At 38.2% G+C, this 25411-nt stretch overlaps 1 protein-coding gene across 1 annotated transcript in view; it reads left to right on the forward strand.

Annotated features, from left to right (window-relative positions):
* The window catches only part of PPIL2 (peptidylprolyl isomerase (cyclophilin)-like 2), a 72594-nt gene that overhangs the window by 21136 nt on the left and 26047 nt on the right, over positions 1-25411 (forward strand). The window contains exons 7-12 of the mRNA XM_009997705.1: positions 791-882; positions 1730-1819; positions 9897-9972; positions 11021-11181; positions 12747-12822; positions 14024-14130. Coding sequence (XP_009996007.1) covers positions 791-882; positions 1730-1819; positions 9897-9972; positions 11021-11181; positions 12747-12822; positions 14024-14130 — 602 coding nt within the window. The remainder of the gene's footprint in view (positions 1-790; positions 883-1729; positions 1820-9896; positions 9973-11020; positions 11182-12746; positions 12823-14023; positions 14131-25411) is intronic.

A 25411-nucleotide genomic window follows, 5' to 3' on the forward strand; every position in this document is an offset into this window, starting at 1 on the left:
TTCCTGCTGGTTTTGATTTTCAGATGGTAATAAGGAAAAAAGAATCAAATAATCCCAACCTGTTTCAAAAATTTCACCCAAACCCCCAGGTCTAACAAACTGATCAGGTGTGAATAACTGATGCTGAGTAATAAATGCTAAGATCATCCAGACATTTTTCTTTTTCCTCATGCATTGCCTTCCTTCAGTTTCCTTGTTGTTGACATGCTTAAGATTTATGCTGACCCTCCTGGGAAAATTCACAGCTTGATTAGAGCAGAAGCTGGGTTCCTTATTGAATAACGTGTTCAGATTTAATGGCATTCCTCTTGCCACATTTGAATACAAAATGCTTTCCTCTCTGAAAAGCACAACAACTGTTTTTTGTTGGAGGAAAGCTAAACTTTTATTCCTGGTAACAACACTGAAATTAGAGTAGTGGGGATGTTACAAGGTACAGGCTCATGGTATCAGTAGAGCTTTGATTGCAACAATAATAATTATCTTGTGGTATTTCATAGATAGGAAGGAAGTTGGTCAAAGTTCTGTGTTGAGGGATTGAAGGCAGTAGATTTAAAAACTTCATTTTAAAATTTCATTTTAAAAACTTCATTGCTTCATAATTCTCTGAAGTATTACCTTTTCTGTTTGGTGCCAAGGAATCAAAGTGTAGTTAAAGCATCATTAAATACGCACTGAAGTTACACTTAGAAATCAATGCAAATATCCTTCAAAGGGATAATAGAAATTAAGTATTTCAAAATAGTTGCATGGACTTCATGCCAAATTTAAATTTTTCCTCCTCCATCAGGTAAATACCACTGTCCAGTGCTGTTTACTGTATTCACCAATAACTCCCATATTGTGGCCATCAAGACAACTGGAAATGTGTTTGCCTATGAGGTAGGTTCTCTTTTGCATTTCATTATTAATATTTTATAATTGATGCATTTCATTCAATATCACAAAATGCTTTAGAAAGGTAGGTATGTTTTATTCTTGTTCTACAATGAGGAACATTAAAATACAATGAGATGAACTGACTTCACAAATTGCTGTCCAACTTTTGCCTCCCAAGTATAAACAACCCTAGAAAATATTTGAAAGATATTTTTGATACCTTTCCTATGTTAACCTGCATGCTCTGAATCTTGTAGGCTAAAATGAGTAGCTTTTATAAGCTCCTCAGTTGAATTCATTAAAATATTCTGTTCTTCTGACAAATCTTTCTGATACAGTCATCACCAAAACACAAATTACCTTACTTCTGTTTGTATCAGTGAATAAGAAAGGAGTATATTAACTGGAGCTGGGGAAAGAGCAGATAAAATACCTTAATGGACACTTGACTTGCATTTTTATTTGTGTTTTGTGAACATTTGTATGAACCCAGGTGGAATTTTAATTTACTTGTTTGCATAATCCTGATGGTAAAAGCAAGGTTTATTTATTTTTCAGTAGCCAATAAATCCTTCAAGTAATAGATCCATATAACACTTAAACATCTGCTTTTTGAAATCTGACTTGCAATTACTGAGAGAAGAACAAGCTGAAACCATTGCAATCAAGGAAAAGGCTGGATTAATCACATTTTGATGAAAATATTGTGGGTGTTAGTTGAGAATGAAGGGTGAAGTTGTTTTCTCTATCATTTGTAGTTTTAAGGTTTTATTAGTATCACATATTTACTAGTAAAATGTACACATTAGAAACCAATGTTTATTATCTGTGTCTTTGGCCTGGCTGTTAGGCAGTCGAGCAGCTGAACATAAAACCAAAGAGCTACAAGGATCTTTTGACAGATGAGCCCTTCACTCGGCAAGACATTGTGACACTGCAGGTAAACTTTTCTCTCTGCTAAGTGTCTTACAATACAGCTTTTTGCAGGGGATAAAAAGTTGCTGTGTACAGTGTTGTAGCAAGAATCCAGAGTAATTGAACAGAGAGACATTGTGTGTGAGTCTTGGAGGTGGGTAAAAGGGGAACTGCTGTATTTTGTTTGTTAACCAGATGAGCCACAAAAATGCCAGGTAACTTAGAGTTTGACAGATCTCTAGAGTCATTATGGTGTGCCTTGTAGATAAGCAGATTGTTTAACTTTGTAAATGGAAGGAGCAAATAAAACCTGTACTCAGAAAAAGCCAAGGATGCCGCATAAAAATGTGAGTTTTGACAATGAATTTGCTGTTGCTCGCTGTATCTAACTGAATATAAGGTCTTGTGTGTGATTGTAAGTTTTAGATACGAAACTACACATAAGATTTTGTGGGGTTTTTTTCAGTTAATCTTACCTGAAAAATTCCTGTGACACCTCTCATTTATTGTGAGACTTAACAGGAGTGCTTTGGGAAAAGACTGAGTACAGGAAAGGGAAAGATATGTCCGGAATCATCTTCAGCTCTAGACAGCCAACAGCACATGGTTGGTGCAATCAAAGGAAACATGTTTTAGAATGTAAAGTATAGAAACTTAGGAAGTTGACATGTGGCATTAAGGCTAAGTTATTTTTCCATCTTACTCTTTTGAAGATACCTAAAAGGTCAAAACTTCAGTAAAGCATTTTTAATAGAATGTTTATCTAAATGTAGAGTAAAATAAGCAGCAAACCAGAGGATTTTCTTCAAGCATTTGCCTAGAATGGTTTGCTTCTGAATAGATACCAGTGTTGATCTTTTACTGATTTTAACAGTATTAAAAAAGATTGTAAAATTCTGTTTACAGATGGAGTTTAGGATTAAAAGATCTAAAACTTTTGCTTAAAAGTAGGCAATTTTGAACTTGCATGATTTAAAAATTCAAGGATCCTTATTGGAATAATGAGTTATTATGCATCTCATAAACAGTTAATTGCCACTAACCAAGATTAATACAGTCTAGTTTGAATAGAATAATATTTTTCATTTATGTCTAAATTTAAATTATCCTTTCTGTGCAACTCCCCAGTGTTGAACAGCATGTTAATAAATATTCTATTTCTTTGGGCTTGTGGCTATTCAAGCTAATGCAACAAAGTAAAATATTTTTAATGCAGAGGAAGCACAAACCTTAGCTTGAAAGCTCCCAACAGAATGTTATTTGGATGTAACTGCGTGATTGCTAATGGATTTGGAATAGTAATAAAAGACAACGTGTGACTAAAAAATATTTTTAACAAGTAATTGAAACGTACAGTTGTTTAAAAATATTTTTATATGTTTTGTAGGTTTGGAATAGAATGTATGTGGTGAGTGTGTTACTGTTACACACTTAGCTATAGCAAAAAATGCTATAGTCCCCTAAATTTCAATGCAATTGCTGGCAATTACGTGTTCCCTATGTGGATTTTTATCAAAATTTTTCGTCATCATTCTATTCTTGACATGTTGGGTTTCTATCTTGCTTGGAGGAATATATCCATTAACAGAAACTCAGTAGACTGTGATAGTTGTCTAGTCACTAGTACAGTCATCCTGCCAGCTGCATGCAGCCATGCACTGCTTGTACCTCCCTCACCTCCATTTAGGGTGACACTTTTAATGCCTGAGTAGATTTGTTCCTCTTAATTAAAAAGCTTATTATGGATTGGTATTACTGAAGATCTGCAGTGTAGAATCTTGTGGCACACTCTTCTCAAATAAGTTTAGAAATTGGACTGGCCAAGATTTAGACCATCTGAATGTTCTGTTAAGCAGCTAAAGTTTGACCCTTCAACTAGTTAGATTTTTAATTTATTTGATTTTTATTAAACCAATGTCCAATAAATAGGCTAAAATGGCTTCAGAGTGTTGAATGCACCATTTAGTGCACTGCACAACATCCTTTGCATGCTTGAAGCATACCCTGATTTCTCCTATTCAAATGCTGCTTGCTTTATTGGTGCCAGAATGCAAGCTGAAGTGGTATTACTAGCCTAGCTATTAAAATTGCTTATGTATATGTGGTATAGGAGTTGGATGTTATTTTCTCATGTTTTCTTCATGTAAAATGTTAAAGAAAGAACAGTGTCTTCTTTATAAGCTGTCCAATTGACAAGACTGCAGGCAGCATGGTAGCTTCACACTGCCAAGCACTACCACCTGTGGCTTTGTTTCTCAGCCAGAGTTTGTGACTGCAATCTGTTGTGTTTCAATTTGTGGCTCTAGACCTCTATCCCAAATTCTGCTTCTCTTAAAAATCTTTCATTTCTGTGTTGAAATTTATCATTTTATTGCTTTTCCATTCCCTTGTGGAAATTGAGTGCTGTGGTATCTGAGAGAATTGGAATGGAGAATGAGTTGGTAACAAACAGTGACCCTGCTGTTTGGCAAGAAGGAAGATAAAGGAAGTTGCTGTAAAAAACATTCTTTGCTTTGCAAATAACAGCTGAATAGGACTGTCTGTAATAGCTGTGTTTATCAATAGAAAATAGCATTTCCAGAGGCTGACTCTGAATATCCTGGGAAGCAGATGGGGTACCTGTGTTTGGTAGTGAAAGACAAGATGATAAATGGAAAATTTGTATAATGTATGTTTACAGATTATTTGTTTCATCACACTTCTCCTTATTGATACATAAAAGGCAATCCTACAGCTGCTAGGGATGTTCTTTTACCAGAATAGCAGCTGACCTCAAACTAGACCTCTCTCTCCTAATGTATATAATGAAAAACAAAACAACAAAAAATTTGCTCATTCTGAAAGAGAGAGTTGCATAAAATTCTTTGTTCTGTTCTTGGTGCTAAACATTATTCAAACACGAATCACAATTCATCCTTGTTATCTTTTCTGGTGAGCACCATCTCAGCTGTTCAGTGTGATTACAGTGACAGTTATTTGTGTCCTATTGCTATTAAGTTTGCATGCTAAAAATGATGAATTCTTTTGGATCTGGAACTGAAGAAAGCAAAATCACAACTGTAGTTGTTAGTAAAGTTATCTTAAATCTATGATGTGCTTCTCTCTGTAAAGTGACACACAGTGCTTCCTGCACTTACATAGACAGGAATTGGTTTTTTTCCCCTGTTGACATGCAGATGTTCTGGGGTAGAGCATGGCAGTTTTTCATCAACATGTGGCAATATTATCCAGCAATATTATCCCCTCAGGGCAGGAGGTAAAGAATAATAATATATCCTGGTGTGCAGGATGCATTACCAAAATGGGAATGTACTTACTCAGGCAAAAGATGTAATGGAATCTGGTTTAAGACCTTGCTGATAACATCAGAAATACACATGATATTATTCCACGTTAAACCCTTCCTAGACACCAGCAGTCTTAGCGTAGCTGGATTTTTTATACTGTAGCTCTTTACTTCCAAGCTGAAATTTCCCCTTCTTAGCTGCAGGATCTTCCCACAAAGTCAAGTCAAGCTTTCCATCTTCTGCAGTGCAGGTGTTACTTTTTTCCAAGTTTATCTCTCCTTACAGTTTACGATTATATCAGGTAGTATTTTTCTCAGCTGTACTGCCTCATATCTGTTCTAAATGCAGTATTGCTGTTTCTCATAACTAAATCCACTTGTATCCTTTTACCTTGATTGATGATCTGCTCAGCCTAACTTAGCATCCCTTGCCTATGTGCTTCCAGCTGACAGACAGCTCAAGTACTTAAAGATTTATTAGTTATATTTAATGAGTAAAGGTATGATGTAAAGCACTTCAACATCTATGGGAACAGGGTATCTGTAATAGGAAGGCTGGTATTGTTGAAGTTTGTTTGCATCATTCTTGTCTCCCTTTTCTGCTTCTCATTCTGGTACACTGCTGGTCATCATTTCACTTCATGGTTGTTTTAATGTTAGGATTCCATACAGCTTTGGAAGAGGTTTGACATAATAAGGTTGCATTAGGCTCTGACCAATTCCTTCGAGTTCTATCTTTTACAGGTTTTCAGCTAGTTTTCAATCTAAATTACTATGTTGTTTAACCTAATATGAAGTAGTTATCCAAATAAATTTTGGGGGTGTGTAATTCAGTGTTAGATCACAGGGTCTGCTGTCCAGCTTTTAATCTTTGCAACAAAATCTAGTCAAAGCAGTCTAGTAGAAGTTATTATTAATTTGTGCTACTGTAAATTCCATGTGAGTTTCAATCTTATATTTTGCCAATTATTCTTTGTGGAATGATGTGGAACTTAATAGCAAGCACATAAATAAAACAGTGGGCAAACTGAAGCAAGTGTCTGGCCCAGCTTAAGATGCACAGAGAGAAACAGGGTAGGGTAGTGCCTTGCTGAACATGGTGGTGGACTCTGAGAGTCCTGTGGACTTCTTCCCATCAGAGCAAGTGTTCAAGGGTCTTGAGGAGGGCAGGTAAGAATGCTGTGATACCCTGCTTTCACATCCCATTAGGCAGGAAGTGTTTAGAGAAAATAAGAACAGTTTCCCCTTTTGCCCCCTGACAGTTCTTTATCCTCCATTGTGTGTTCATAAACCGGAAACCACAGTTTGCAAATTTGTGAAGCTACAGAGGATGTTAATCCTGGCCTTGGAAACTCTCAGAAGCTATTGCTGGGCTGTGTGCTGGCAGGGGACCTAATGAGAAGCGTGGCTCTGCTCAATGGCAGTGCTTGCAGGTAAAACAGAGGCAGGGGGGGGTCTGTTCCTCTTAGCTGGCAGAACTGCAGTAACCCCCCCAAGCCTGTTGTGCCAGTGGTCATAGTCACAATCCTCTGATAGTTGGGGGCCTTCCTGGGTAGATGCTTGTTACCAAATGCGTCTGCTTTGCACCACAGAAATAGAGGAGAGTCCCTGGGAGAAATAAACAGACCAAAAAAAAAAAGTCTGAGTGGAATGAGTAGCTTTACTGCTGTTAAAGGAAGAACAACGCTTATACTGTAATGCCCTTCCTTATGTCAGTTTTATTGTTTCTGTACAAGCTAATCAGCTGTGGGCAAGACATGGTTCCCAACAAGCTGTTAAACACCATTGGCATTTGTGGCAGGAAGCATAACTAATGAGCTAAGTTGGAGGTAGCTGAGCTGCACACTGTTAATTGATATTTTGCTCCTCAGCTATTTCTCATTTGCTCTGGGTGTGACAGAAGGTCAGAGCAGATTTTCTCTCAGCTGTGGGTGAAGGCCCTTGTGAGAGTGACTCCTGCACCAATACATGTGCAGAGTGGCTGGTGAAGAAGTGGCCTGTTGGGACATTGTCAGCGTATGAAGGTAACAGTCCTGAAGATAATTAGGGATGCAGCATGGCTGACTAAATAGTAAGAGAGGAATCAGGCCTCGACAGTCTGAAACTGCACTGGTTTTAACCTGCTCTTTAGGGGGGTTGTGTCTATGGTGCTTAAGATTGATGGAGTTTAAGCTGTTTCTCTAAATAGGTGAAACAGGAAAAATGATAAGGGGGAAAGAAGTGGAATAAAACTTTAGATTGTTTTCAGAGCTTAGCTTTCAGGAAAACATCAAATATTAATTTTTTTATAGTTGTGATAGTAGCAACTCTTTGAAGTCTGTATCTTTGTTAGTAATTTGCTAACTTTAGTTTATGGTTTGTAACCTTAATAAGAAAGACCCTGATAGTACTACCATGATAATTTGAATACGTATTATTAAACATGCTAAGACAAACAAAAGTAGGCTAATTTACTCTTCGTGATTAATCTTCCTTTCTGGTTTCTGTGTGTTTACACAGAATTAACTTCTTTAGGCCTTTGGGCTTTAAGCTGTAATCTGAACAGGGATGGGAGTCCAGCCTTTCTCTGATTAGGAGAGGCTGTTGGTTCATTAGAACTCAAGACTGACACCACTGCCTGTCCCTGTGGTGTCTTGGTCTGACTGCTGTGATTCTGTGCCTAGTAGTTGTCATGGATGAAAAGAGAGGAACTTGGCAGGCTAGTTATTAATGTTTAGACAGTTTTCTTCCCGAAGATAAGTCTAAAGAGCATGCATACTTTAAAAATTTACATAGACTTACATTAAAAAAAAAGTGCATCTTGTGTTATAGGGCTCATTACCATCAGTAAGGAAATTATTTCTGTCCTCTGTAGCAGAGGTTGGACTGTGTTTCTGCCCTTGGGGGTGGTATAAGTAAATGGTGTCATGTGTTTAAGTTAATATTCACTGCAGGACCATTGCATTTAGTATGCACATCTGCCTAATTCTAATCAAACTAATTCCAATCAGACTTCTCTTAAGATATCATGATGCTGCATTTGAGAGGGAGGAATCAGGAGGAACGCCTAGAAAAAATAATTGACTGATTGATTTCTGATTCTGGAGGGAACTGATCAAATTTCAACTTGAGGAACTCTATTAATATTAATACACAGATTATTTATTTTCCTTTTCTGAAAATGGTAAGTAATCTCACTTCCTTCACCTTTGGAGGTGGTACATTTATGTGCAAAGCAATGATTTCTGTCTGGGAAAGCTGCAGCTCATGAGTGTTTGGGAGGAGGCAACCTGTGTCTTCTGGAAACAGAGCCTTTTCTCCAGACTTTCTACATGCATCTTGTTGACTGTCAGAGGGCAAGGCTGAAACTACTTTATTCAGACATACATAAATATCTATGTGAGGTACTAAATAAAAAATACACCAGAATGCAGGTGTCAAGACGATACAAAAATGGTTGGAAAACAAATTTCCAGTTCCGTAGTACTTTTATTTAAAGATGATCTGTTTCTAATGCAAGATCTTAAAGATGAAATATCTTGTGGCTTTTGGTTGGGTTTTTTGACAGTCCATGTTGTGATGAAGATTTATCAGAGGGGAATAGTGGGTAGAAAACAAGAGAAAATTATTACATGGTGGTTGGGAATGGGGACAGCAGAAAGCCAGGAGGTCACCGTTAGGGTGCAAAATCACACAGCTTGATTTGAAAAATGTTTTAGTTTTACTACCAGCAGTAAAACTAAAAGTGCACTCTCTGGTGGAAGCATAACATTGCAGGGATGAACGAAAGGCATAATGAGATCATTTAATAAGTGATGGAGCTACCAGCTCTACTTGTATTAATAATTACTTTTAGCAGAGATGGAACAGTTGGAGTTTCTTACTGACAGCAGTGATCTGAGAAGCTTTGTTTAATTCATTTGGGATAATACTTTTCATGTCAGTGTCATGGTTCTTTGCATTATTTTTATCCTGAACTTGAAGCTATTGTGTAATATAAAGATATTTTGATATTTTAGATTTTCAGTTGTTTTGTGTAAGATAGAATTTCCAGAAATGACTGGGTGTCCTGGGCTGATGCTTTGACCTTTCAGTGCTGCAGAGGAGCTTGAGGAGAAAACCTTGCAGTCATTGTAAGAAGAGGATTAAGGACTGTTCAGTAATAGTATAATGTAACCTAGATCACCAGTAGGCATTCCTTGCCTCACTCACTCTAACAAAAGGACAAAGTTATGCAGAAAGTTGCCTAGAAAGTTTCAGTTATTGGACTGTGTATTTTTGCTGTTCTCCTTGAGTTTCCACTGTTAAAGATTTCACTATTAAAATAAAACAATCAACAATAAAACCAGTTCTGACTGCACAGACTTGCTCTGATGTTTATTTGTATTTTGAAATGCATTACAAAGTTAACAGAGCATGTCCAAATCATGCACTCTGTTATAAATAGAAGGAGGTAGCTGATGTAGATTTGTGTAGATCTTAAACCAAACCACAGAACTGTCGAAAGAATCAGGGGATTGCAGCTCTTCATTCTATTCTAGGGGAGGGTGGACTGAGCTTAATTCTGTTAGTAACTTCTGTAGGCAAAGTATGTGTAATAGTATGTTTGGGACCAAATTCCAGATCCCTAAAGAGCCTACTGTGAACTGATGCTGGTTGCAGTTGGTTGCTTTATAGTAGCCTTTTTTTTAGTTTCTGTGGTTTGGGGTGTATGGAAGTTATTCTGTCTCCCCTGATTCATTTATTATAGTCATGTCTGGCCTTCAGATTAACCTGGTGCCTGGAGTGGGTGTCTGCCAAACTCTCTGATAGTTGATTTTTTATTTGTTACTTTCAGGATCCAACAAACCTGGATAAGTTCAATGTCTCAAACTTCTTTCATGTTAAGAACAACATAAAAGTAATTGATCCAGGTAAGTATGAATTGTGGGTAGGCTGAGAGAACACAAACCCAAATATGCAAATTCTAACATTGACTTAATGAACTGACATTGTTTTCTGGCTGGACAGCCCTTAGTAGCTGGTGGCAAATCTTAAAGCTTCCTGGAAATGTGAATAACTTGTTGAAACTGCCCTTTCACATCAAAAGGTGTTAATAAACTTGGAAACAAAGACATGATTCTTTGAGAAGTCATTAACTGTCTCTGTTGAGTGCTCTGCAAACTTGGAAAGCTTTCTGTGTCCTCTAAGAGCAGGTAGATGAGAGAGGAGTGATTTGTCAGAAGGTCCATTGGCCATGTACGAGAACCAAGACAAGGAAACTTTTATCTTCTCATACCTGGGTTGTCTTATGCTTGCCTTTTAATTTTTTTCTTTAAGTAGTAGTTCTGCAAGTGAACATCTCTCTATTTACCTGCTGAAAACCAGTCGGTATTATCTCAGAGACAGAACATGTAATATCCAGCAAATAGTAGGTATACCAAGACAGAGAACAAGTGACATCTGTAAAAATAAAAAACTTAAATTAAATAAAAATCAAATTATACAGTCTGGAGTCTCCTGCCCCTAGTATCACATTAAAGAGCTGATCTTGGGATTTCTGCATCTCAGGCCTGGCTGTTCAATGAGGAGACAAAGGACAGAAGTCTGTATTCTACCCAACTCTATCTCGTCTTTATACTTCTATGAAAATTCTACAGGACTTCCGTGAGCTTAGATAATTTCTAGAGGTTTCAAGTGAATTTTTGCGGCAGTTGGTTTGAAGTTGTTTTTTACTTTTGTTACACTTCATCAAATTGTGATTTATTGTGCTACATTTCAAGTTATACTGTTGTTAGTGTTACGCATTTATATTTTTTTAATGTTTTTGCAGGAATAAAAACAGTTATTAGGCCTTATTAAAAAAAAAGTAGAAATAATATCTGGAAGATTTTTGTGTGACTAGATATGTAATAAAATGAAGGAGAACAAAAATAAAAGTTTTTCTTTTAACTGTGAATGATCTCACTTTGTCTTATCTAGATGAAGAAAAAGCAAAATTAGATCCATCTTACTACTTGAAAAATACAAATACAGAGACACGAGAGACTTTACTGGAGCTTTATAAGGAATTCAAAGGTGATGATATTCTAGCAGCTACTATGAAGGCTCCTGAAAAGAAGAAAGTGGATAAGCTGAATGCAGTAAGTTGGCTTAATTTGTAGTTTGGCACTGATTGACTTCTTTGCGAATGGTAATAGATGTTTTTCAGTTTAGAGGCCATATTGCAGTATGAACAAACACCCCTCCTTATATTTTCTATTACATGGGAATTTGTCACAAATGCAAATATGAGAATCATATTGGGATGCCTTAGAAAAACATTGTATGTGTCAGTGAGTTTCTTTTTGTTACATCATTGTAAATTAACCTAAACATTTTAGAAATGGAGCACAGTAAGAAGGAGGAATCTTTATGATGTGGTTATGATGTATATGTTGGCAGAAACTTTTTTCCCAGGTTGTATTCTCTCACTTTGAATTTGTTTATCATTGCTTCCTGCAGTTATTGGCAGAGAGAACACACCTTCTGGGCAGTGCAAGTGAATCACTCTTGGTGTGGGCAAATATATTAATCATCTGCAGCTGCTTCTTCATTTTATTTTTTTTCCACTGGAATGCAGGATTTTTAGTGAAGTATTTTAGAGGATGTTCTTCCAGGTGCACATTACTGTGTGTTCATGCCTGTCAAGAGAAGCAATCTGCATCTCGATTTCCCCCTCAAAGATTGTTTGAAATGGTCAAGACAAAGTATTCTTTCCTTTTGTGATTCTGGGATCTATCTCTTTGTGCTTTGATTGCACTTACATAAAAATGAATAACCAAACAGCATATGGCTTTTAATGAGGAGGCTTAGTGACAGATTAGGGAGGGTATGTGACCAAGGAGTAGGATCATGTTTGCTCCTTTTTTTAGGGCATCATAGTGTTCTAAGAAAACAAAAGATGGAGGGAGAAAAAAAGAAAGAGGTGAGAGACAACAATGAGCTCTACACATGTTGGAGGGTCAGATTATGAGCTAATGTGGATGGGTGTGCGTAACTCTAAACTTGCACAGGATGCAGTGTAACCTTGCGGACAGAGCATTGACCTGACTTGTATTCTTTACAGGGATTGCCTCAGAGCTGCTAAATGTGCCTTGGGGTTTATCAGATCTTTGTAATTTACTACAAAATCCATGTATGACGTTGACATTTCCTATCTGCAGGAGAATTGCAAAGCCCAAAATAGACACTAGGAACCATGGGACAGAGTCTCTGCACGCAGAAGGGCGCCGTGTGTGGGCAGGGGGTGGTTTGCTTTCCTCCTCAGTATCTTTGTGGTTCACTGGATTTTTCTTCTGCTTACTCAGCAACATTGGGGAATTTTACAGATGTCTTGCCAGCAGTACTCCTTTCATATCTGCACCTGTGGACATACAGATAAATCCTGATAATAAACATTTGCATAATGATGTTTTAAACTGTGTAGTGGAAGCAGTAAGCCCCTTCAGCACAGTGTATAGGCAGCCTCAACTGGAGTTTCAGAGCAAATGTTATGGGTAACAGAGAATTATCACTGCATTGTGTATTTGTTTTTTCTATAGGAGCCAAAACAGGAAGTCTGCCTTCAGAAGAATGGCACTTGCATGTTTCTAGGGTTTATATAGGATCTTTTGTAGATAAATTCTGAGATCTAATGTCTTTTTCTCTTTTTTTTCTCTGCAAACAGGCTCACTATTCCACTGGAGCAGTAAGTGCTTCCTTTACCTCCACTGCAATGGTGCCTGAAACCGTCCACGAAGCAGGTACCAGAAGTACCCAGCTACAAGCTGTTTATTTACTTTCCTGTTTTGAAGTGTGCTCCCTATGCATTTATGAGGACCAAAGGAATGCACAGATAATTGTTCAGTACTGATGCAATGGAAATGTATTCCCTGAGCAGAAATATTCTTACTTTCCAGTGAGCTCATTCTGAAAATGCAGGAACAGTTATGAATTCGCTCCAGCTTTGAATGGCAGTTCTTAGGTTGAACTGAAATAAATGAGGTATTTTCTATGCTCAGGGACCACAAAATGGAGTATCTAGTTATGTAAGTTAGGAATGAAGTATAATCTCTCCTCAAGCAGCATGCAAAATCTGTAGCACTTTTTTGGCCATGCCTGGTATTGGCTGGAATGACAGCAAATTTTGGGAAGGCAAATTTTTATTTACTGCTTTTCAAGGCTACACAAAAATGCATTTTAGTACCATAAATTTTTTCTTTCATTCTCCAACCTAAACAGAAAGGTACAGAATTTATTTAATTTGAATATTGATTTAATAGCAGAGTGATTAGCATTCCCAGTAGAAGACAAAGGTCTGGCTTTTGGCACTAAAATTTAGAAGTGTGTCACACACTTAGGCTGAGATTGAATACATTGCTAAAGTTGTTTTTACCAAGTTCAATTCATTTACTTGGTGGATTACAGTGATGTGCAGCTGAATCTCTGAGCATTGAAAATATCTCTCTAGCTGTACATTTTGACAAAATGGAAGGGGAAACATCCAGGATTCATCCTTTGGTTTGACTTTCCAGTAATGTCTCCAGTAACAGCTTCATTTGTTTTCAACTGGGTAGGTCCTCATATGTCAGCAATTTGTGGCTGACTGATGACTACCTGCTTGGCTTCCAAGTTTGACAAGAAACAATTTGGTTTCAAAGTAATGTTTGTGATTGGTAGACATTACTTGAAGATTATAGTTTGTAATATTGAATGCTTCTTTGACTTAAAAATACAGATGATATTGTTGGCTCTTGAGGAGTTGGTGGTTTCCTATAATGGAAAGTGTTTTGCACAGAGATTAATGTGGGGTTAGCATAGATGAATTGCAGACTACAATCCCTGAAGACCCAGTACGCCAGGGGAAGAGGTCAGAGAGCAGGATCTGGCCTTTTTGTTTACTGATGATTTCTAAAGATCAATGAGCTTCCAGAGAGCTAATTATTGTCTTTTGCTTTGATACAGCTGCAATTGAGGAAGATGTTGTGAGATACAAATACGTGAAGAAGAAGGGCTACGTGCGACTTCACACTAATAAAGGAGACCTAAACTTGGAGCTGCACTGTGATATGGTACTGTGTGCCCCATAACATGGATCTCTCTAGATAAGAAGCAGAATAGGAAACAGCAGTGGAAACATCCGAAGAAAGAAATAGCATGTAGCTATGAGAGATACAGATAAATACCTTTCTGGTGTGTTTTCATACATACACAAAACTCCATTGTAAAATGTATGTATTTTACTTTGCATATTATACTAATAGTTGTATGAATGTTCTCTGTGAGTAATCCCATACATTTTAGTGAACTACTTACTACATGTCAAGATACATGTTTAGACCTTCAAAGGGTCAGGATTATAGTGACCCAAATAATGACATGGAAGGTAGAAAGAAAAAAGAAGGAAGAGCACAGAGAAGAGATAGTAACCCAGGGTTACACAGCATATTACTGGCAGAACCAGGAAAAGAACCTCAGTGAATCTGGGCACAAGCTTGTCAGCCTGAGTACATGTAGCTTAGATCCCAAGAAACTGTTGGATTTGCTTCTAAATCCTGAGCTTTGCTGAACAAACATAAATGAAAGCCTTAGAATATGTTTTTTACTTCCTGCTGTCTCAGTTTTTAAGGTTCAAGTTTACAAACATCTTCCATTTGCCATTAAAAGGTAGACATTCATTTTAAAAAACAAGAGACTAGAGTTTTTTGTTGTCAATACAGTCTGATTCGGGGGGAAATCTTAAAATAATAAACATGGCAAGACTTGGGATAGATGGATGAATTATGGCAACACTGATGTCTCAGACGTCACAGCTTGCTAGTGTGCTGCCTTATTTATGTGTTCAACTACATCTATAAAAGGAAAGAAAGTTTTCCATGTAAGAAGCCCAAACCTTCCATTGTTTACTGAGACTTTGAGCTCAAGAGATAATAGGCCTGAAGGTAAATGTTTTAAGAAGTTGAAGGATGTGAACAGGGGTTTGGATGGCAGAACTTCTGCTTGTTATGACCCTCACAGAATTTATAGGCAGTGGTGCTGTCTAGGAGCTGGAGTGCCCTGTGTCTAACTGAGATGAACTGGGAGAATGTATCCTTTTTTGCCTGTAAGCAAACAGAACAAGCTTACTAGCTTTCCCTTTTCTTTCTTTGTTTCCTACAAGTAAGGAGCATGACACGTGTAACTGTCTTAAGCTGTGAAAGCAGTATGAGAATCTTCACAGCAGCATAGCGTGGTAGTAATTATGTAGGTCTCTGTCATCCCTACAGGTGTTTTCCATGCTCTTAAATGGTAACAGTGTGTAATAAGGCAAAAAGCAAAGGATGTTAGTACAGCAATATTTGGGGGAAGCAGCAGAATGAGCAGATTGCATTGATTCATTTGTTTTGCCATATGTTCTCAAACTGGCTCCTGGCTATTACAGGCTGACTGCAGCTATTCTTATCAGTGTGGGGTTTTTGGCCACATGTGTGACCAGTGTCACTCAGTGCTGAGGACCCAGGCTCAATTGCCCATTATAGACTTCCTGTATGATAGCCATTGCATTTCCTTTCTTCCAGATGAATTCCTATTCATCTCTCTTTCTCACACTCTGCTTCCTCACGTACACGTTGAAAGTGTGCACTGTTCTACACGACCAGACCTGTTTGAACACTGTCCTCCAGCCATCTGTTACTTTTGGGGTTTTTGTGTCAATTGAATCTGTGATTTAAGCAGACCTTTGGCACTGCAGAGGGGAAAAAGATATATATTTAGAATAAGTAGGAAAAAGTTGCTGATTTAAGGAGGTTTTCACAATATCCACTTTAGGCTGTAATCCTAGGTCTATTAAATCAGTTCTTCCGGGAGGTGTTTGTTTTTCTCCCTTTACTATATAAGGAGTTTGTGCTTCTAACTTTGGTTTTCCTGAATCACAGTGAAGTTAGGCACATAAGGTAGCTCAGTGTAGAAAGAGCAAACATCTTACAAACATACAGTACATATATAGGTTGCAAACACATACACGGATCAGCTACAATTGATCTATTGAGATTGCAGAGAAACACAGAAAATGGAAAATGCCGAAATCAAGCCTTACTGAACACATCCAGTTTGCTCTTCTTGTGAATATGCATGGTAATAGTTTTAATTAATCATATTCTGAGTTTTTCATCAGCGCTACTCTCCTATTCAGTACACAAGCTCAACCAGTTCTGGGAGCTGTTTACAACCATGTAGTGAAACGGTTTATATGCAGGATTTGATTTTCCTGCAGAAGTATAGAATGTGGGTAAGGTCCTTCAGTGTGGTCAGGGGGAACTGGACTGTATCATAATCCCAGCCACACTGCCTGGGTGTTTTGATGCCTGACTTTTCAGCCTTTGTGATTTTTATTTGTTTATTTGTTTGTTTGTTTGTTTTTGGGTGTAATTGGCATGGAGAGTACTTTGGCTTTTCAGAAAGTGGAGAAATAGATTTCAGCCCAAAGCACTGGATTGATAGACACTGTGATCATTAGCAGATTTGGGACGCTTGAATTCAACACACGGATACGTGCTGCTGAGGTGAATGAGACAGTATTAGGTTGTTATTGCTGTTTGAATTCAACCAGAAATGTGTGATTTGGGGAATTCATATTATTCATTCATTTAATTTTATCCTCTTAAGCAGTGCAACTGCAGGAGCAAGGATATGATTTATTAGCCATTTTACAGTGGTGCTTGGCTTCTCTTTTTAAAGACTGAAGGCTACCTGACTGGTTGTTGTCTTGACTTGACCACAGGCTCCTTTTTTTAATCACTGAGCGATATCCTGTACTCTTGTTATTATGGAAGCCACCCTAGCAGTGGTTGTATTTGCACAGTACTGCAAATCCAGGATTGTGAAATGCTTTAGGAAGCTTGAGGATGAAGTTGCTATATAAATATGACAAATGAATACCTGTGTCCGGAGGTAGGACTTGCAACATTCAAATTACTTTTTAAAATAGTCTTACGGGTTAGATTTCAGTATACACTTTGAGGTAAAGTCTTATTGCTGAAATAGGGAAGAGTGTATGTCTACTGAGTCTTTAATTGTATTTTCATGACTATAGGCCATTTAAGCAAAATATTCTTGCAGTTGTGTTCTCACTGCTTCTGAAGTCTACCCAATGTCCTCTTTGTCTTTGGTACCCACCTTGGGTTCTTACTCCCTCTCTCTTCATAGCTCTTCTGTCTCCTTTCTTTCCCTTGTTTTTTGTGAGCTATCTGGCAATATGGATTGTTTGGAGTTCAGTCTATATGTATGCATGGAAACTTTTGTTTAAAAACAAATGTAGGGATCTTCATACACTTTAAGGTGCCAATCAGTAAGATTGGTAGCGACAAGATTCTTCCTAGCACCAGAAACCTAATCAAGAAATGTTTTGTATTGATCCAGCAGAGGCACTCAGTTCTGTAGTGTGATTGAAGTAATCAGTTACTTTGTGACAGGATTCAGAAAGAGAGCATGAAATAGGGCTAGAATCCAGGTATTTTCTGTGTTTGAAATCACTTTTTCAGAGCACCAGAAAACTTCACTTAGGTTCCAGAAGGATGATGTGTGATATAAGTCATTGACCTGAGAAGAGGCAAAAAGGAGTTTGGAAGATAAGCTGGATTTTTTTTCCTACCTTTTGAATTTGTGCCTCAGATGAGCAAAAGTGCACTACTTTTCTCTCTCCACATTGTAGCAGAGTCCACAGTGCTCTTTGTTGCCATTTGTTTTTCTTCCAATCTCCTTATTCAGATACAGTATGTTCCTCCTGATGGGGACTAATTAGATGACCATTTGTTAGGGACATTTTCCAGGAAGTTGAGTTGAGCTGATCATAATCAATATTTGTTGTATACACTAATTGGAAACAACTTTACAAAAATTCTACTTGCCAAAAGTAGTTCTGGCAAGTACAGAAGATTTAACAGCATCCAACAAGTGTTATTCTTACAGCTCTAGTCTTAATGCATTGCCAGACAAATAAATTATGAAAAAATAACTGATGAAAGGCAAAGAATGTCACTGGATTTCTTGTACTTTCTTTACTGTGATTTTTCCAATTTCCTCAAGTTCTTGAAGGTGCTTTAATGAGGATGCTGCTGGGAACAATTGTCTATATCATCTGTGTATATTCTGCTGTATTAGCAACTACAGTGACAGAAGTTGTACTTCAGAAGTGGTGGAGTAGCCTCTTAAGGTAGAGTGAAGGCTTTAGCCTGTGAAAAAAGTCAGATTGACTTGAGTTTGGAAGTAAAAAAGCTGTGTGGTGTAATGGATAGAGCAGAGAACCATCAGCTGGTAAACGCTGCATTTGGTGCCTTTGCCATGGAATTGCTGCATGATGTGGCTATGTCATTTGGATACTGATTTTTTTTTTTTAATCAGTGGCATCCTATTTTTTATTCCACAGTGAGCAATAAATATGGATATAATTTTGAATTCCCAGGCAATAACATGTAGCATAGATGCCTCATTGCTGGAGTGCAGCTACACAAATAACCTAGACTGCCTGTTGGAATTAGCAGCCCTGCATAAGACTAGACAGAGTGACAAACTCCTAGTTTCTGCACGTGTGAAAAGGAATAAAAATTCCTGCTTTTGCCTCTAGGTTGCTTTGAGGCTTTCTTGTTTAGTGCTTGTATTTTTTATTGTCATTGTGCTATGGAATATATGTGTGTGTATATATATACATATACATTTAACGCTCCAGAAGACCTTACCAAAATTATGAACAGGAGGTTTGGTGCACTATCTCCCTTCTCTCCACTGTGAATTCTCCTCAAACAAGTGGTCACTGTAGTGTAATAACCTGGTGGTTAAACACATACCAAGAGCAGTAAAGGAATACTAATCCCTGACATGGCTGATTTTGTAAATTCTCCTGTCGCTCTCAGGTTTAATAGTTTAAGGTTTAAGGGCAAGTTGGCATAACAAAGAAAAATGTGAGATGGATTTCAAAGCTCTATTCAGCACTCTACAAATGCTTTTTGAGGTTTTAGGAACTGGCAAGCTCTGCGTAATGATGATGTCTTGGCATAACTATCTGAAGAAGCCATTATTCTACAAACACTGATGTTTTAATCTTTTGAGGCCTCTGACCTGTTAAATATGCCTGTGATCTATAAATGTGTAATCCAGCCCCTGGTCCTTGAAATCATCTCTGCTTTTGTGTGAGGAATGTTCTGAAGATCAGAAGCCTGTAAACTTCTTATCCATTTCCAGTAGGAAAGAGTTACTAAAAAAATCCTTTGACCTCCTGGCATGACAAGGTTCTCCAGTCTTCCTGAATCTCTCTTTTTGTTTCTGATTTAAGCATCTATTCTACTCAACTTTCTGTCAGTTTCACTGGCACTGTCTGCCAAATGACTGGCTGATGTTTTACCAGTGTCTTGTTCACTCAGTAATATGGTTGTAGAGATTAAGTACAGTGGCCTTGGCATGGTTTTTAAATGGCTTACTTTGTATTTTTTTCATCAAAATAGGTCATTGTAGAAAGAGCTGCAGCTTTCAACTTTGAAAAATCTTGTCAACAGAACCTAAAAACAAACAACACTGTCCTTTTCCAGTAGGAGAACAGCTGGATAAAAATGTTTATTTTTCCTGGTGTATTTTTATCTCAAGGCACTACATTAGGAGACAGATATATTGGTCTTTGTGTCTGGGAGTGTAATGGCTCTGTGCAGCCTCATTGATTAACAGATGGTTTGTCTTAAGTGACTAGAAGCTAATACTTAAAATGTTTTTAACTTTGGTGGTGTGACACCCATGCTTGAGCAAGCAAAAGCATTTTCATGTGAGGTGTTAGTGGGAGATGCTTTATATGGATGCTGCTGTTGTGTGCTTGTCCTCATTGCTGTTTCGCAGCAGTGAAGGGGCAGTGGCAGTCCCCAATGTCCCCTGCTGCCCAGACTTGAATGGGACATTCAGTGTGGGGTTCAGGAAGGTGCTCAGCCACCTTCCTGTGAAGCTCTCCCTGCCCTGCAGGACTTGCTGCCCTTGGCTGTCCCTGGAGCTTTCTGGCAGCCTTTGCCCTTGAGTCACTGGTGAGAAGGCACTTTGCACATTAGGACCTTTCTATCTGCTTCCCCAGCCCTCCTAAAAAGCTGGATTTGGGAATAGAATTGATTGTTATTGGATTGTGTTGTTTGTTTAGTGACATTTGGCGGTGCAGGCATCCCACACCAGCTGCATCTGCCACTTAGTGATCCCAAACCCAAGGATGGGGTGGGTGGTTTGGAGTTACACAGCTGCTGCTCTTCATCTTCCTCTGACACGTTTCTTGTTTGTACCTTGGCTCCTCTGATGAGAGCAGGGTGACCTTGGGAGGCTGACAGCTACCAGAGCTTCACTGTCTAGTGTGTACAGGTTGCATCTTCTGAAAAGTTGGAATTTATGTGCCAGCTGCAGACTGACAAAATGCCAGGGAGCCGCTCTGGGACCTGTGATACTCCACATTTTACAGCTCCTGGAGGTTACTCAAGCAGTTAAAGCTGTGCTGTCATTTAGGCTGGTGGTGCTATGTCATGCTGGTCAGCCCCATCCTCATCAGCACCCAGCCCTGCACCTCACTGTCTGACAAGCCCCTCAACCCTTGTGTCACTGACAAATATGAGAGGATTTTCTACCACTGCAGTAGAGAAAAGAGGAAAAGTAATGACTGTGGCTAAAGATGATGACTTTGCCTCTGGAGAGCTAGTAGTTAACATTGACAAATTAGCTGAGTGCATAAGATGCCTTGTTTAACTTGAGTTGTGCTCAGCTAAACTGATTGATTGTCCCTGTATTTGCAAAGAAGTGAAAAGTAAAACTGGAGTATGTAATTTTTTGTGTTGACATCTTGTCTAAACTGAGCATCTTGCTTAGACTTTGAAAAAGTTTTTGGTAGCATCATTAATGTCAGTACTGCTGAAGAAATGCCTTTGAAAAGTGAAATTTAGCAATCTGCTGGAATCTTTGCTAAATAGCTAATTAAATTATAGTGAGTTTCTTTGTAATGAGAATAGAATAATTCTGCTTCTTGTTCTAAACAAACTTTGAGGCTTTGAGGTAGAAAAATAGGCAAATGTTTGCTATCAAGTCAGCAATCTATTGCCCAAGGCATAGTTTGGTGATTCTGATGCTTTTTTAATATCAGTAAGAGTCTGGCCAAGTGTTTTACCCCGTAATGCTTTTAACCCTGGTGGTTTCATCTCTCCCAGCATGCTCTGACTGGAACTGTGCTCTTCTGATCACAGAACACAAATAGATCCAAATGTGTTTGCTCACTGTATGACCAGGTTGAGGAGAGTGTCCCTTACATGAACTGTGTTTTTTTTTAACTGAACCACCCGAGGCAGCTGTTGTTTGCCACCATAACCTGTCACCAGCTCAGCCCCTCTGGCACATAGGGGAACTGTTAGCAGGCAAGTGGAGCTGGCAGGGAGTTATGTCTGGGTCTAGAAAAAAATTTTCTCCAGCAGGAAATGTCTTGGGCTTCCTGCAGTGAAATTCTCCCCATGCTTTTGCAGCGGGCTTTGTGGGCTAAAGCAAAACAAAATCCACCTTGCATTTTAAAGGAGAGCTATGTTTAAAAAATTGCAGGCTTCATTTGAAGCTTTAGAAATTTCCATTCACTAGTTCATGCCTCTCAGTAGCAGGATTCTGGCATGTGTGTGATAAGATGAAGGATGTAGAATGCCATTTTAATTTGTGAGGAACGAGCTTTTCGTTATTTCAGATTATTTCTGCTTTGAAACATAGGGTTAATGAGCATATATCAAGGCTCTGTAGTTTAGTGCAACTACTACAGTTCATCCAATTTAGAGAGACAAAAAGAAAATAAAAGGGAAGTGGAATTAGCACAAGGAAATTATACAGATGTGTGAATGACAGCTTCTGAATGCTTAATGTGAAATTTCAAGGTTCATGCAGATCCTCAAGGGATGGAGCATTTTGAAATTATTAGCTCTTCACACTGTAAAGCCTTCCTACTTGCAGTCATGGCAACGACTCAGAAGCTCCTCTTTTTTCCCATCTCCTGTACCTTGGCAACAGGGGTGCCACAGGTTTTTAATCAACTTCTGGTTGGCTCTTCAGCTGCCCAATACAAATTCTGAGTTAAGGTAACTTTTGCAAAGGTAATGACCCATTTTAGCTGGTGAGAAAGGAGAGCTGCAAACTGAGAAATCAAATAGTGACCTGGCTTGGTCAGTCTTACCCCTCAGGTCTTGCGATGCAGCAAGAGAGAGAGATTAATTTTGCTTGGTTTGGACCCATCCTTGCTGGCAAAAAGGCAATTAAAATTGGCTCAGTTAATACTTGGAAGTGAAACAAGATAAAATCTGCATTTCTCCTAGAACTTTACAGGGTTTTGGTTTAGTTTGTGGTTGGTTTTTTTTCTGGTTTCTTTTGTTTTTCTAAATTGTATATTCCTTTCTTCAGTGTTTTTCCAGTATCTGTGATTTCACAATCAATCTCTTGGCACTGTAGTGTTTGCATGGTCATTTTTAGGAGCAATTTGCTTGTCTGGGTCTAGTAACGGGTAGATGGCTGTTGTTTCCATATAGAGTTACCTACTAAGTATGTAAGCTATGTGGAGACTTAATCATAATTAGAAAACTGTGAAGCTGTTGCCCCATTAAATATACATTGTGAGCCAAGCAAAGCATTTGTGTTATCTTCTGGGATAAGAATTCTTCTGGATTCCTGTCTCAAATGGTTTATTGAAATGTTACCACTTGTCTTGGGTGTGAATTTTCCACAGTTAAAAGACAGCTATCTGGCATCTACAAAATTATCAGGGAGCATAGTTGGAGCAGGAGACTCATTTTTTGTTATAAATAAGACTTTTTTTCTTGCTGATTGTCATTTGGAGAGACAGGTGTCTTTAAGTTGACATCATACAGCGACACTGCATTCAATTACATGATCCCAACTTCACTGAAGGAAAGGAGGATATCTCAGGCCTGTCCTACCACACTCTTCAGAGAGAAAAGCCTCTTACAATTTTTAAATTTGTCTATTTAAGACTATCACTGTACCCTTCTGAGAAGATATTTCTGTAGATAGACATAACCTTCTTTCCGTCTGTAAGAGGCTGCCCAAGGAGATGGTGGAGTCACCATCCCTGGAGGTAAAACCTGTAGATGTGGCACTTCAAGACATGCTCTAGTGAGCATGGTGGGTGGGTGGTATTGTGTTGTTTGTTTGGTGGTTTGGCTTTTTTTTTGTTTTGGGTGGACAGTTGGACTTGGATTATCATAGAAGTCTTTTCTAACTGTAATGATTCTGTGATTCTGAGGTATGTATGTCCAAGTGAGAGCCAGCAGATTAAAATAATTTAAATAATTTCTTGCTTAATGTAAAAGGAATAAAGAGGGCAAAGTTAGCTACTGCTGTTGAGATCAATTTGAGACAAGAACAGCCAGAAGTAAAAAGAGAGACTGGAGCCCCTTGTCAGTAATAAGGCAACAAGAAACCACCATTGCCTCCTGGACTTTTGCATTTCCAGATGCCTTGGCCATGCCCTTCTCCTTCAGAAGTGGCATTGAGGCAAGAGGTGTGGAGGAAGTTTCTGAAGAAGTAGACAGTTTTGCATTCCAAGACTACGAGTCTGACATCTTCCCAATATCTTACACTCAAATAACAAAGTCAGGTTTGTTTATATAGATTTCTCATCAGTCTTTGTAGTTGGAACAACAGCTTCAAAGACTGGGCCTTGTTTGTGTGGTCAATGCAGACTGTAACACTGTTACTGAAGATCTACACCTTCCCCATAAACCTGAAGCTTTTTTTCCTGCTTTGGACATGATGCTGCTTTTCAAAGCCCTTTAAATGTGCTTGGTAGGGTGAGATTTGGCAAGAACATTAACTGCTTTGAATAAATCAGATAATCTGAGCCAGATACTCTAGATCAACTGCATGACTGAACCTGGGGTATATTCCTGATTGAATGCAAACCTTTTTATTTGTGTCTACTAAAAAGCGCCATAAAAGGTAATGGTAATGTTGCTAAGGAACTGTTTACCTGCCAAATGTATCTGTATGATGCATGAGGTGACCATGGGAACCAATTTGATGGCAATTATTTAAAGCTAACCTTGCAGTGAAATGATTATTGCATGTATAGTAAGTATTTCTGCAGTTGCATTTGAAAAGCTTGTTGCTGGGAAAAGGTATAATAGTTAGAAGTCCATTTAGAGAGAAGGGTCAGCATAGATCCTACATAAAAAATAAATTACTAGAGCCAGGTTTTTTGATGTATATTTTACAAATAATGTTTTGAAAATAAATAGGAAATCTGTATTTGGGTTATCAACGTTGTGCAGATTTTAAATGGTTTAGTATGTATTCCTAGGGGACTCAGTCTTTTGCCTGATTTCATTTTTCTTTAAAAATTAATTACAGGTTGCTGTATTCCCCCCAGAGAACTTACTATGTCTTGCTCTCCAAAGAGTGCTTGGTTCTCATGAGATAAAGTGCCTTAGGCTGTAAGCTACTGATTCCATTTCTGATTCATAAAGGAATTTTTTAATCTTATTTTTATCCTTACTGACATTTTTCATGAGTGATAACTAATAGCACTACGTTAGGATCAGGGCTGTTATGATACTGTCTTATAAAGGAAGCATACTGCACAAATCATCCTTCAGGGACTGAATTTTACTTGGAAAGATTATGTACTAAGATTATTTTCAAGCATGTATGTCCAATTCAAAGAAAAATTTCAAATTTGCTATAAACATTGAGGCTGAGGGAGAACCTCCTATTGCTTCCAACAATTTTTATGGAATATATTTTCTTAGGAGTTGCCCTCAGGATGCTACCAAAATACGTGTTCTAGTGGCATTCTGCATAAACCTGTTACCATTACCATTTTAACCCAGTGATGAATTCCACAGGAAATCTGAGATAATAGCTGGTGTAAGGTGGCATTAGAATTTTCCAGTTATGGCCCAGCTGACAACTGTTATGTGTATCTGTGTAATTAAAAAGAAATAATTATATAGAATTCATAATGGCAGGTAGAGTTTGTTTGGATAATTAAAGAGACACTTCAGTGTCAATAAAGAGGAGTAAGAAAGATTGTGTTTCAGATGAGAAAACATAGAAAATTGAAGTTTTGGATGAATCAGCTTTGAAAAAAAAATTATTTCATCCCTAAATGATTGTAATTGGGCTTGCCTTATTTTTTTTTCTTTCAAGTCACTTCAGGTTGCATGTTTCATTCTCACTCTGTCTTCTCTGCAGCTCTCAGACCAAGAATGATATCATACCAATACAAAGTGAACCCAGGTCTTTCACAAACAGGCTTCAAGTCTCGTGTGTGTTCATTTACAGACATTGCGACTCATGCTGGGGCTTTACTTGCAAGCACATAAA

The sequence above is a fragment of the Chaetura pelagica genome, unplaced genomic scaffold (genome assembly GCF_000747805.2).
Source record: "Chaetura pelagica isolate M959 unplaced genomic scaffold, ChaPel_1.0 scaffold45, whole genome shotgun sequence".
NCBI classification, from domain to species: domain Eukaryota; kingdom Metazoa; phylum Chordata; class Aves; order Apodiformes; family Apodidae; genus Chaetura; species Chaetura pelagica.